General features: G+C 39.4%; 1 protein-coding gene across 2 annotated transcripts in view; it reads right to left on the minus strand.

The window, feature by feature from the left end:
• Nucleotides 1-13,037, minus strand: part of AGO3 (argonaute RISC catalytic component 3) — an 80,195-nt gene that overhangs the window by 47,843 nt on the left and 19,315 nt on the right. For both annotated transcript variants that reach the window (XR_009759102.1, XM_061596254.1), the window contains exons 2-5: nt 12,416-12,587; nt 5,730-5,850; nt 3,905-4,113; nt 1,417-1,553 (exon numbers count right to left, since the gene is read on the minus strand). Coding sequence is in view for 1 of the 2 variants with exons in the window: in XM_061596254.1 (XP_061452238.1) it covers nt 1,417-1,553; nt 3,905-4,113; nt 5,730-5,850; nt 12,416-12,587 (639 nt within the window). In the remaining variant the exon portion in view is untranslated. The remainder of the gene's footprint in view (nt 1-1,416; nt 1,554-3,904; nt 4,114-5,729; nt 5,851-12,415; nt 12,588-13,037) is intronic.

The following is a 13,037-nucleotide window of genomic DNA, read 5'->3' on the forward strand; positions in this document are numbered from 1 at the left end:
CAGAACCTATGATATTTTGATTCTTGGTCAAAAACTCTGTATTTGTAAATTAGAATGCAGCCTGCCATATCTCCCAAACAAGATTCCAAAAGCAAGTTCAAAGCTATGCCATTAATCTCATGTTCTAGGAATGACCTACCAGGTACCTAGCAATATTTGCACAAACATCTGTCATGCAACTTTTTACAAAGATTATTTCTCTCCCATATTTTAAATATGATGTCACTGCACAACATGAGATGTGCTCAAGAAGCATTTATGAGTATTTGAGGCTTTGCTACATGATGAAAGCTTAACAGTGATGAATTAGTTCCAACCTTCCCCACACAGTGGATGAATATGAGGCAGAGAAGCAATAAGTTTCAAATGCCTTTCATACAGCAGAATTACTAGACTGTGAAACAGTTAACGAGGCATTTCTGAGGTTCCCAGGCCTCAAGTGCACCAAATAGAATGTCCCCATACAAATACAACAAAACATTCTTCAGACATGCGTCACCACCAACAGATTGCCAACTTCACATGACGCATGATAGCCGACGCCTACAGATGCGGATTAACTGAATGAACACAAATAGCTTGACAGCAACCCCCCCAACCCCAACCTGCTGTAGTTTGTCACCATGGTAACCAAATTTGCTAAACCAGTTAGAACAGATTTTATAAGTACTTAGCACTAGATAGGAAGCAATTAAGAAGTTTCAGCGAATGTCTTGCAAATTTCATCTTGAAATCACGTTAGGGAAAAAAGTTGTTCTGCCATGATAAATATTTTACTCCTCAAATAACAACATTTATAAAGGGATTTACACCTAAATATGAGTCAGTCTGTTTATTACCTTTAAACTTCGTTTATTCCAACCATAAGGTTAAAAGCAAACCACCTTTACATCAGAGATCGGGAATGGGGGTGTCATTCTTTCAAACGGGAAGTATTACAAATAATTTCACTGTTAAGACACCTTCCCCCATCAAATGATGCCAAAGTCAGTGACCTGTATTTGAGTTAGTAATGTAGTAACTCAAGTTCTTTCAATGTGATTTTGCTTATGCATCTATCACTGCCTGGAAAGCATGGCTTTCACTAGTGATGCCTACTTTTCCACCTACCTCATTACTCTGACTAGCATACAACATTTCTATCTCATGCTCTGGGGTTTAAGTGCTTACATAGTTCAAAAAAGGCTGCATGGAATATATGGGGGAGAATATTTGCAACATGCCACACACACCATCTGGCAAGGAGAAAAACTGACATGTATAAAACATGGCCATTTACAAGGAAACTATTTTGATTAGTTATCGTAAGTTACTGCAATGAGCTGTATCTATGTATGTACACTGTTTTGTACTCTGATACAACAGTCATTTGTAGGGACAGCATATTTCTCTATGCTGTCAAGAGAAATTGCTTACCATCAATATTTAGCATCATCTTCCACATGGCAGGCCGAACAGACTGATGGAATCCAAACCATACTTCCCTGCCACCTCCCAAGGGATGATCGTAACCTTCTGGAGCAGAGAAAAAGGAGCGACCTACAGGTGTATACCTATGTAAAAAAAAGGTCATGTTAAGCTACCACTGTTGATATACTGTATATTTAGAGTAACTTACAAAATGGGGCTCAATCCACCTGGAGTGGCTTCCTGTGCAAACTTCATTTAAAGAAATGGATCTACTAATCATCATATCAGATCCTGTTTTGAGTATAGAAGTAGTATAAATGTTTTTATAAAGGACCTTCTAATAGTTTTAGAAACCAATTAAGTTGTTTAGAAATGGGGGCTTCATAACTGACATAATTTCAGGTTCAGTAGTTTTGAAAGCCATTTCAATACTACCTAGCATTTGTCTATGGGTGGTGCTTTTAGTCTTTGAAGTTCTTCATATACAGTACATTATTTCACTTGTGTTTACAGCTGTGTAAAGGAGGCCAGTTATGTTCCCCATGTTGAAAGGGAGGGGGGCAGTGCTGAAAGAAACTAGCTTGCCTTAACCACTTAATGAGTTCATGGCAGAGGCAAAGTCCAAACTGGGGGAGGCTTGATGGCATTCCATTATTCTATCTTCTGAGCCAAGCATAGATTTTTTGTTTCTCAGAAAGTTTCAGCTTGCCAGTATGCTGTACTGTTTTTTCTATCAAAGGTGGTCAATATATTTCTGCATCTATTTTAAGGTTTCAATGTAAAGATAACTTTATCTTCGCATTGAAACCTTAAAATAGATGCAGAAATGTATCTGCTCACTTATGGAGCCATTATTTGAATCAAGAGTGTCTTAAGATCTAAAGTGTTTGTTAGTTTCTCAAGAGTCCTTTTATATAATCCAAGACATGTTTCCTATGCAGCTACACTATTGGAAACAGACCAGTGTCTGCTTAAGGTAAGGCTGGCTAGCACCCCTAAAAGTGTGGCTTAAAATTTATCTCTTGAGGATGGCAGCAGGATTGCTATTGTATCTTCCTGAATGTAGCTATTGCAGCGTTTGGACAAAATCTGTTGCCCAAAAAGCTTATTGCCCTGGATTGTCATCCTCCTTTCTTCAACTGAGATTTGACCATGCTTTAGTTTTGGTAAGGCAAGAACTACGGGATATTTCTTTCAGGAACTTTTTGCTTGGGGATGCACAACCTGTTCACTTTGTTCCTTAAGCATTTCTTATGAAATGCATTTCTTTTCAATTAGCAGCTTGCTGTAGGAATTTGAAGGAAGTTAAATATCACAGGACTTTTACTTTGGCCAGATTTAATATGTTGCCTTTTCAATTGTTTTGGGGTAGATCTGTAATTTGTTGCCTACTCAATTGTTCTGGGGTAGATCTGTAGGTGTTTCTCTCTTCTCAAGGGTTTGTCCTTGTAATTACCAGAAGGTGGAATCTATGGAACATGTTCTTTTTATTTTGTATTTTTATGCAGGAGCTCATCAGCAAATGATTGTCCCTTTATTGACTAAACTATCAAGAAGGTCAGCTCAATTTTATGTGAACAAGGAGACATGTAACAATCTGAAACTGGAAGAATCAACTTGGGGGGCTACACAGGACATGTGTTCTCTTGCATACTTGAGTCAATGCCATTTATGTTATACCTGGTTTTGTATTTTGCTCTGTACGTACAATTATGTACATGCATGGTATTATTTTTTGGTCTTATTTCTTGTCTGTAGACTGCAATAAATGGATAATGATGATGAACTGGGGGCTTTGCTTCATACCTCAGTCTGAGCTGCAACACTACCTCACCTCAGCCTGCTTTTACCTCCGCAACCCATAAGAGGTTGCTTTAACAGATTGCTTTATTATCTTGAAGTCTGCATGTTTGTTATATTTGGGTTTCCTCTGTGACATGGAATAAAATATACAGCATATACAAAAATCGTTTGACTTCTGAAACTTCCAGGTGAGACCCTTCATCGTTTTTTTCTTCTTCTGAGAATCCTGTCAGAAAATAATAGCAGCCTTCTGAAAACATATGTACACAGAAAGTTGCTTTTAAAACATGCACATTCAGTGGTTCCACAGTATAGTCTTAGTAGACTAGACAAGCAAAGCACTGTCACAGTGCATTTGGTATTCTTGTACTGCTCTGTTGTGTCCATTATCTCACTGGCTGCCAGTTGCCAACACATGTATTCTCATGCCCTTGATTTCTCCTGAATGACCTCATTGTGGAAAGGCTTTCCAATTAACCATTGGTCTACCAGAAGAATTATGTACATGTCTAGAAGAAGTGATCTGCCCAATGGGCAAAACGGAGTCAACTTTAGCCATATCACTAAGGCAAGATGCATATTGACTACTTTCTCCCTTACCCTGAAAAATTTGCATAGATGTCTGCAGAAAGCCATTCAGATGAACTTTAAAACGAGAGAAACTGTGTTCAGAGCATGACAGGGAACCTACTTCATGGAGGGTAAGTGTCGTAGCACCACATCAACAGCATGAACAGGGTTAGTGCTGATTGGCTTGTCTAATTCCAGAGGTTCGGGCAACGTTCGTCCTGTCAGAACCTCATGCAGCAAGTGCCAGCTCACCCGGGAAACAAACTTTATTGACACCTTGAAGGGACGATCTTTCCCACCTTCTCCAGGCAATGTTACATCCAAATCAACCTGTTGAGGAAAAAGCCACAGGAGAGAACAGAGAGAAGAGGAATCTCAAAGTAAATGATTTACCTGTTACTCCTTTTCTTTCTCTGGCCAATCTGTTCCAAATGTTCTAAATAACACTCAGCATTCCCTGTTTTACCAGGCAGATGGAATGAAGAAATACTAGGCAGCTTTGTGATTTTGTTTGTAAACAATTTTATTGTTTTTTCTGCCTGCTATGTGAATGACAATGAAACTGCACTTCAGATAAATTTAACACATGGAAAAGGGAAACCAGAAAACCAGAATTCCTTTTATGTGCCATCACCAGTGAAAGTTAGAAAATTAAAAACATTGGCACTAATCAGATTCTGCATCAGGCTTGGCACAACAGCAATCACCTATCTCTAAATGTATCCAACTCAGTCTATTGTGGGGGGGGGACCCTGCAGCCATTCAGATGTGGTTGAACTCCCAGCTACCATCAGCCCCAGCAAACACGGCCAATGATTAGCGATGACTAGAGTTGGAGTCCAGCAATTGGAGGTCCATAGGGTCTTCACCACTGTGTTATGGCCAACCTAGACAATACATTACGTGTGTGATCACATTTTACTTTTAAAAATTGTCATGGTGGTGGAAAGAAAAGTATCACCATGTGTGGGGAGATGAGGTTCCTCCCAAGCAACAGATCCGATAAAAACTGGTGCCGTTTACTTCAAGAAGAAAAGATGTAAGTGGCCTTAACAGCAGCTTCTGTCCTTGGCAAGTAGGTCTGGGGGAGAATTTTTTATCCAGACCATAACACAGGAAAATGAGTTTAAGCCCATCTTGTCTCAGTGCCAGTCCTGATTCCCCACCACTGTAGTGCAGCTGCTCTTTTGTAAAATGTAATCATGTATTTCACATGTCATTTAGTTTGACTCTCAGAGAGCTGCCTGTTTGCCAGAACTCACATCAAAATGAAGAACTTCACCCATTGGCTAAGATACTGAGGACTGGAAGAGAATGCAGACTCAATGTATCTCACTCACAACAGACCTTGCATTACATGATTGTGGCCAGGGAAGTGTCTAACACAGTGGTACACAAACTTTTTTGGTTCGCGGCACACTGTAAAACAAAAAAAATTTCTGGCGCACTTCGTGTACAAAACTAAAAATATATTAATATATTTTAAACTATGAATAAAAATAAACTATAGAAAACTATTACTTACCCTATACAAATGGGTTTCTTCTCATTTTTAAAATATACTTTCATAATATTTGAGGCACACCTAGCCACCTCTTAGGCCGCACCAGTGTGCCTGGGCGCACCGTTTGAGAATCACTGGTCTAACATCTCTGTAAAATCTAGCTGAATTTTACACACAGAACCTCAACTCCTTAGTCTTCAATCCAAACTAAAATGAACTCAATTGCATTTGTGCACATTCGTCCCATTAATCTTGTCTTCTCCCTTTCCCGTCATCTTCTCCATGGCCCAGTTTCAGACAGTAAGCTCTCTCTTTTTCCTTATGTTACTTTGCAAAATGCCATGTACAGCAATTCCACTATACAGTAACAATCAACAAAATCTTAACGTTTTCAGAAAAGGCGTCCTTTATTTTACAAGCAATTAGAACTTAACTACCTTACCCCAGTTGTTGCCACAGGGAGTGGATTGGCTGTATAAAGACTTCTTTTACCATCATAAACAGGTCTACGGTCCCCAAATATTGTCACTTTAAAATGCTGCACCATTGAATCTACCACCTCCCTAGGAAAACAAAATATATGTACACTTGCATTTTAAACAGTATGGTATTAAGTGCGAAAGTTAAAAAACCCACCACATTTCAGGCCATTTAAGCTGAAGTATTTTATACATGTTTACAGAGTAGTCCAGTTAAGCCAGATGCAAGCAATTATCCCAAAGTGCAAAACTGTCTTGTACTGATACTAGTTCAAAGTTTGATATTTGTGCATAGTGGAATGGAAGAGAATGGTTATTGCTTTGCTTTCAGTGCCAAACATAGCTTTAATAAAAATAACCCAAAATGACAACTTGTTGCATGTGTGTAAATGCTACAAGAGAAATGTTATGCCCAGCACTTTCCAACACTCTTAAATTTCCTTGTGCAAAGCTGTGAAAATTCAGTTCTTTACATAACCCAGTGAATATCTGTTGCAACTGCTACCCCCATCTGACTGGTCATGGCAACAATTACAACACAGTGGCCTTGCAGCTGCATCTTATGCTGTTAAGAATCACTGTTGTCTGAGGCCATTGAAAACAATGGCCTCAGGATTGGCCAGGAAGGGGCAGGATTGGAGCTTGAGATTGATAGACAAACGGTCAAGGAATACCTAATCACTTTGAATGAGTTCAAATCAGCAAGGCTCGATAAACTGCATCCTAGAGTATTGAAGGAACAGGCTGAAGAACTCTCAGAACCGCTGTCTATTATCTTTGCAAAATCATGGAGGACTGGTGAAGTGCCGGATGACTGGAGGAGAACTAATGTTGTCCCTATCTTCAAAAAAGGCAAAAAGGAGGAACTGGGGAACTACAGACCAGTCAGCCTAACATCAATCCCTGGAAAAATTCTGGAGCAGATTATAGAGCAGTCAATATGTAAGCACCTTGAAAACAATGCAGTGATTACTAGAAGCCAACATGGATTTATGAAGAACAAATCCTGCCAAACTAATCTCGTTTTTTGACCTAGTAACCTCCCTTGCAGACTGTGGGAATGCTGTGGACATAATATATCTCAACTTCAACAAAGCTTTTGACAAAGTGCCCCATGATAATTCTGATTAGCAAGCTAGCTAAATGTGGGCTGGATGAAACGACTATCAGGAGGATCCACAGTTGGCTCCAGAATCATACTCAAAGAGTGCTTATCAAAGGTTCCTTCTCAAACTGGGCAGAAGTAACGAGTGGGGTACCACAGGGCTCGATCCTGGGCCCAGTGCTCTTCAACATTTTTATTAACGACTTGGATGAGGAGGTACAGAGCATGCTTATCAAATTTGCAGATGATACAAACTTGGGGGGCATAGCTAATACTGTGGAAGACAGAAACAAAATTCAAAGGGACCTTGATAGGCTGGAGCATTGGGCTGAAAACAAAACAATGAAATTCAACAGGGATAAATGCAAAGTTCTGCACTTAGGAAAAAGAAACCAAATGCACAGTTATAAGATACTTGGCTCAGCAATACGACATGTGAGAAGGTTCTTGGAATTGTTCTTGATCACAAGCTGAATATGAGCCAACAGTGTGATGTGGCTGCAAAAAAGGCAAATGCTATATTAGGCTGCATAACAGAAGTATAGTTTCCCAGTCGCGTGAAGTATTAGTTCCCCTCTATTCAGCACTGGTTAGGCCTCATCTGGAATACTACGTCCAGTTCTTGTCTCCACACTTCAAGAAGGATGCAGACAAACTGGAACAGGTTCAGAGGAAGGCAACAAGGATGATCAGGGGACTGGAAAAAAGCACTATGAGGAGTGACTGAAAGAACTGGGCATGTTTAGCCTTGTGAAGAGAAGACTGAGGGGAGATATGACAGCACTCTTCAAGTACATGAAAGGTTGTCACACAGAGGAGCACTAGCTGCAGCTTCTGGATCAACCTCAAGGGCAGCCCCACATAGAGCACATTGCAGTAATCCAACTTAGAGGTTGGACTGCATAGACAAAAGTTGAAAGGAGATAGAGCAAGGGTAGACAGGGCCATGATAAGATGAGTGAAAAGGGTATTGAAAACACAAGAAGGGAAAACTAAAATAATTTGAGTCTGGATTTAAGATGGAGTTTTGTCTTTTTAAAGCTTGCCATTTATTTATACTGCATATAGAATTATTGCCTGTTCAACTTACATGTTTTACTGTAGTTTACTACAAAGCAGAGGATTTTATTATGAGTGGGGAGAAATTTAATTAAAAACACGTGTATTTGGTGGGAGAAAATCAGGCTAAAACATATAGGGTAGGTGGCATGTAGCCTTAATTTTCCTGTTCATACCATCTGGAGCCACTTGTGCTGCTCTCTACTAGTGCCACAACTGTCTCAATTGCACACTAACTAGGGTTGATAGATCTGCCCTTAGACATGCACCTAGATGGCATGTGGTAACTTCAGTAAAATTATATTTGATGCTATCAAGAGTCAGGCATTACACTGCAGAACATATATCTGCCTCATTATTACCTCCTGAACACCAGCCTTCTTCTGACATTCTTAGTAATACACACCAGGTGTTCACTAACAATGCCTTGGCTCCCTGTCCAAACTCATCTCAACCCTGGAGGCCTGGCTGCTAGACTCTATTTAAAATGTTTTTGTCCCTTCTTTCCACAGACCAATATACAAAGCAGTTAAAAGCAGAAACATGTCATTAGGATCTTCATACAAATTAACTGAACACCTGGAAAAGTAAAATAATTTGCCATCAGAAGTAAAGAAATGGTGCTAAACTAACATTTTCATGAGACCCAGATGGCCTGTGTTTGATTGATAGTATGCAATAGGCAGTATCCAACTAAGTTCATCCAGCTAAATTCTATTCCGAGTAGAGCTAAGACCAACTCAGAGAAGACCCACTGAAATTAATGAACCTAAGTTAGTCATGTCTGTTAACTTCAATGAGTCTACTCTGAGTAGGACTGGCACTGAATACTACCCACTGAAAGTAACATACCTGGGTTAATTATGTCCATTAATTTCAATGGGTCTACTCAGAGTATGACTAAGGCTGGATACAACCCGATTCTCTTCCACCCTGTCAAAAAGTTTATAGGAGTCTGTGAGAGGGGATGCCTGCTCAGCCAGTTTAAGTTTGTAGCGTAAATGTGCCCTTTTGCACTGGACTGTTGAAACAAATGTGTGCAAATGAGAATTTCCATTACTGCTCAAGGGGTGCGGATGGTCATAGAATTCATTTGCGTGCATATGTGCAATACATTGTTGCCAGCTGCACCTAAGGTATTTTGAGATGTTCTCCACTGTTGGCATGAGAAAGCAGAAGGAAGCATTTAAAACCTAGCCACCTCTTAGGCTTCTTGTGCGAGAACAGGCCAAGCAAGTCGGTGGTGTGTCTGCTGAGGATTTTAAAGATTATCCCTCCAGCAAGCAGAAGAAAGCTGATGGGGATAGAAATATCTAATCCCTCTATTTCCCACCCTTCCTCCCAGTAGATGCCCAGGGCGGCACCCAGTAGTAGTAGCATACACACGCACACATGCATACACATACCAGAAAAGAGCAACCAGTGGTAGCATTTCTGTACTTGTCTCAGTGATACTGGGTAATTTTTCCTGTTCCTCCCCCTCCACACTCTGAAGGAAAATGGGCTATTAAGAAGAAAGATGTGTGAAGAGAAAAAGGAATTTCTCTTATGGCCTAGTAGATCAATAACATGTAATCTCATCTGTGCCCAGCCTATAGGTTAGCTATGAAGGCTGCTGCAATGCAGAACGTTTGGGGTCTCCATGAGGGCATCATCCCCTTTAATATTGTACTGTTGAATGTATATGAGAGAGAGAGAGAGAGAGAGAGAGAGAGAGAGAGAGAGAGAGATTATTGAGTGATAGTTGAATTGAATGAAAGTCTGGGTTGTCATGTTTTTGTATGTTCAAAGATGCCCAATGTTTCTCAGTATGAGAAACTGAACAGGTATTGAGTATGGCCCTACCTGGGTGAGAGACGGCGAGGGAGTGGTTGTGTTGGCTGTTATATATTTTTGTAGGCTAAGCATTTGTTCCTTAACGTGGTTTGGCGGGAGATAAATTATCTGTGTGGTTTGTGGGAATGAATCAGTGGGATTTAGACATGGAGGACATATTTGTGAGGAATTACTGGGGTGTGTGTAGCTCCTAGTACAGTTGTTTTAATTAACTAATTATGCTGTTTTGGGAGTTTGTATTTGATTCTCAACTCATAATGTTTATGTTTAAGAAAATACTTTTATTTTTCTGTTAATTATGCTGTTTTGAATGTGTGTTTTTATATCTGGCTTGAATCTGTAATGTTTTCTTTTAATATTTTGTGATGTTTTGTTCAAAGTTTTAATCTAGGTTGTAAACCACTTTGAGATTTGTATAAATAAATAATGTTGGAAAGGATCAATATGAACTTTTTTCTTAAAACTTCTTGGGCTGACAAATAAGATGAAATCCAACTATACCACATCTCCTTATTTTTCTACATCACTTTTCTCTCTTTGGTCTTCTCTAGAATAAGCAGACTTCGAAGGACTAGACTCATAGCAACTGAACTCAATTCTTCTATCAGCTACAATTACCTACTTCACACTAGTTAATCAAACCAAGTATTTTCAAAATACTCAAAGCATCAATATTTTAAGTAGCATCCAGCAAGGTTATGGGGTCAAAGCTAACAAAGTTTTAAATAGGAAAACTAATCCTTAGAACTTGTGACCCATCCATGGCTGCAATATACAAACAAAAGCTGATGAAACTCTTCAGCAAGTATGAAGTCAGTTACAAAAACATGAGTTCATGCCAATTGTATATTGCAGAATCTACCACAGATAGAGTTGAAGTCATCTGAAATTTCTGTAAATTACACGAGGTTACTTTGTTTCCCAAGTGGGTGAAAACATAGTGCATGTCTTAACCATAGAGTGACACCTCAAACCTCTAGTATTACAACTATTCAATCGTGGGGACTTGAGAGAGTTATTCTACTTTCTTGCAAGTTAGACCAGTCAGGCATTTTAGCTACTTGTTTTTAACCAACTGAGCAACGGAAGATTTCTCACTTATTTGGATGCAAAGACTTTAGAATTCCATTTTTTAAAAAACAAAACAATTCTGCATCTTGAATTTCTAACATATTCAGCCTCTAGCGTCTGAATAGATAACAATACTGAAACATTTGAAATAAATTAAAACCCAAATTTCTTCATATGCGTTTCATCTCTGTACAGCATCCAGTTGGATAGTCACAACAATTGGATAAATGCCTCTTCTTGGAAGGAAGACAAGATCACAAACTTCAAACCCCACCAGAAGAGGGGCCAGGTGGGATTTGGGAACAAGACAAAGCTCCTTAAACTGTTTATTGCAAGAAATATTGTAAGAAAAATCATGAAGACAGGATGGATTATTTTAATACCATTTTATAAACAATGCATTATGAGCATCAGCTATACTTAGGGGAAGGTGTGGTTGTCCAACACAGAGGCAGGACAGAAGTCTTAGGACTCAACTTTTAGTTTAACCATTCTAAATTAAATTAACACCTGCATTATCTAAACAGGAGCCCACATTTTTCTATAAAGGGCAAACTGAGGCTCATTCAAGTTACAGGTTATAATTTGCTTGTAATGCCTCATCTCACAGCGTAAGCAGAATCAAATCAAATCTAAACTGTGACTGGCTGAATTCTTCTTCTGCCTACCGGGAGTGAAGCAAGCATTCCCACTGAGCTACAACAATGAGAAATTAAGCAGCCCACCAAGGAACTTAATTGACTCAGCCACACAAATAAGCAAACAGTTCCAGTAGCAAAGAGAAACTAGTATATGGACAGGAAACCACTCTGAAGTCAACTGTAGAAGTTCAACTGTATAAAGAGTGTTATCAGAAAAGACAGTATCAAATTCTTGACAATAAAATGCTAACTTTAAAAAGTTGTTTTTAATTCCTGGCTGGATCTGATGTCTTCCCATTTTCTCCTGGAACTGCCCAACTCTTTTTCCTCCATGGTCCACTCGAAAATTGCTGAGGGCCTTGGCAGACTTTTTTTTTTTTTTGCCTTATGTAGCAATTATAATGCACTGTGCTAGATGCTGTCTGACTGTAATTGTATTTTTACAGACATGACAAGGGCTACCTGAATGAAGGTTGAGGACCACAGGTGCTCTGTGGACCACAATTTGGGAACTCATGTTCTAGTGATGCCTAACACAAAAATAGTACTTGTCTCCAAGCATAATAAAATATTCCAGCCACTGTTTATTTACTAGAGAAATACAGTTTTCACAAGCAATTCTTAATTTGGGTATTTTCCAGGTTTGGAGTGTTAAGTAAAAGAATGCATGTTCAAGCTACAGATAATTCAAGATAAGCTGCAAGCACCACAATCCACAGTGCTCTCAGCATCAGCTATGCAAAACACCCAGAGACATAGCCTGTGGATTAACTGACAAAATGAAAAGCAAACGTATTTTGCTTGAACAAGACAGATTAGTCTCCATTGTCACCTCTTAAGATTGCTATAGTACAAAAAAAAAGCACATGGCATCCAACTTTATTAACTACTACACAAACATTAGTATGATGTAGTAATGTTTACCACTCTGACTTACCTGTTCACCCTCCGAGGACACTTATCTGGCTTAATATCCACCTCATAGAGGTAGACGTCAATCTTTGGGATTTCAACTTGGAAGCAGTTGGCCAGCAGTTTAATGGATTTTCCCATGGTACCATAGCCAGGCCTTCTGGGCACCATCAGCAGGGGCTGAGCCCCAACGGGTCCTGCCAAAAATATATAATGTATAGTTTAGAGTTCCAAATGTGCAACAGGTAGCAGATACATTAATAATAAAATAAAAATAAAATTTTATTTTTTAGGCCGCCTATCTGGCTGAATGAACGGCCACTCTAGGCGGCATACATAATTAAAAATATAACATATAATACAGTTTTAACATATAAAACAATTATAATCCACCAACCTACATCTATACACTGTAAACTAAAATTATCTAGGAGACTTGTATGCCCGCTGAAACAACCAAGTTTTCAATCCTTGGCGGAAACCTACCAGGGAGGGGGCATGGTGAAGGTCGTATGGCAGAGAGTTCCAGAGGGTGGGGGCCACAATCGAAAATGCCCTCTCTCTGGTCCGCACCAGCCTAGCTGTCTTAACTGGTGGGACCGAGAGAAGGTCTTGTGAGGCAGATCTCGTCAGGCGGCATATTTGGT

This window comes from Rhineura floridana, chromosome 15, assembly GCF_030035675.1.
Source record: "Rhineura floridana isolate rRhiFlo1 chromosome 15, rRhiFlo1.hap2, whole genome shotgun sequence".
Lineage (NCBI taxonomy): Eukaryota > Metazoa > Chordata > Lepidosauria > Squamata > Rhineuridae > Rhineura > Rhineura floridana.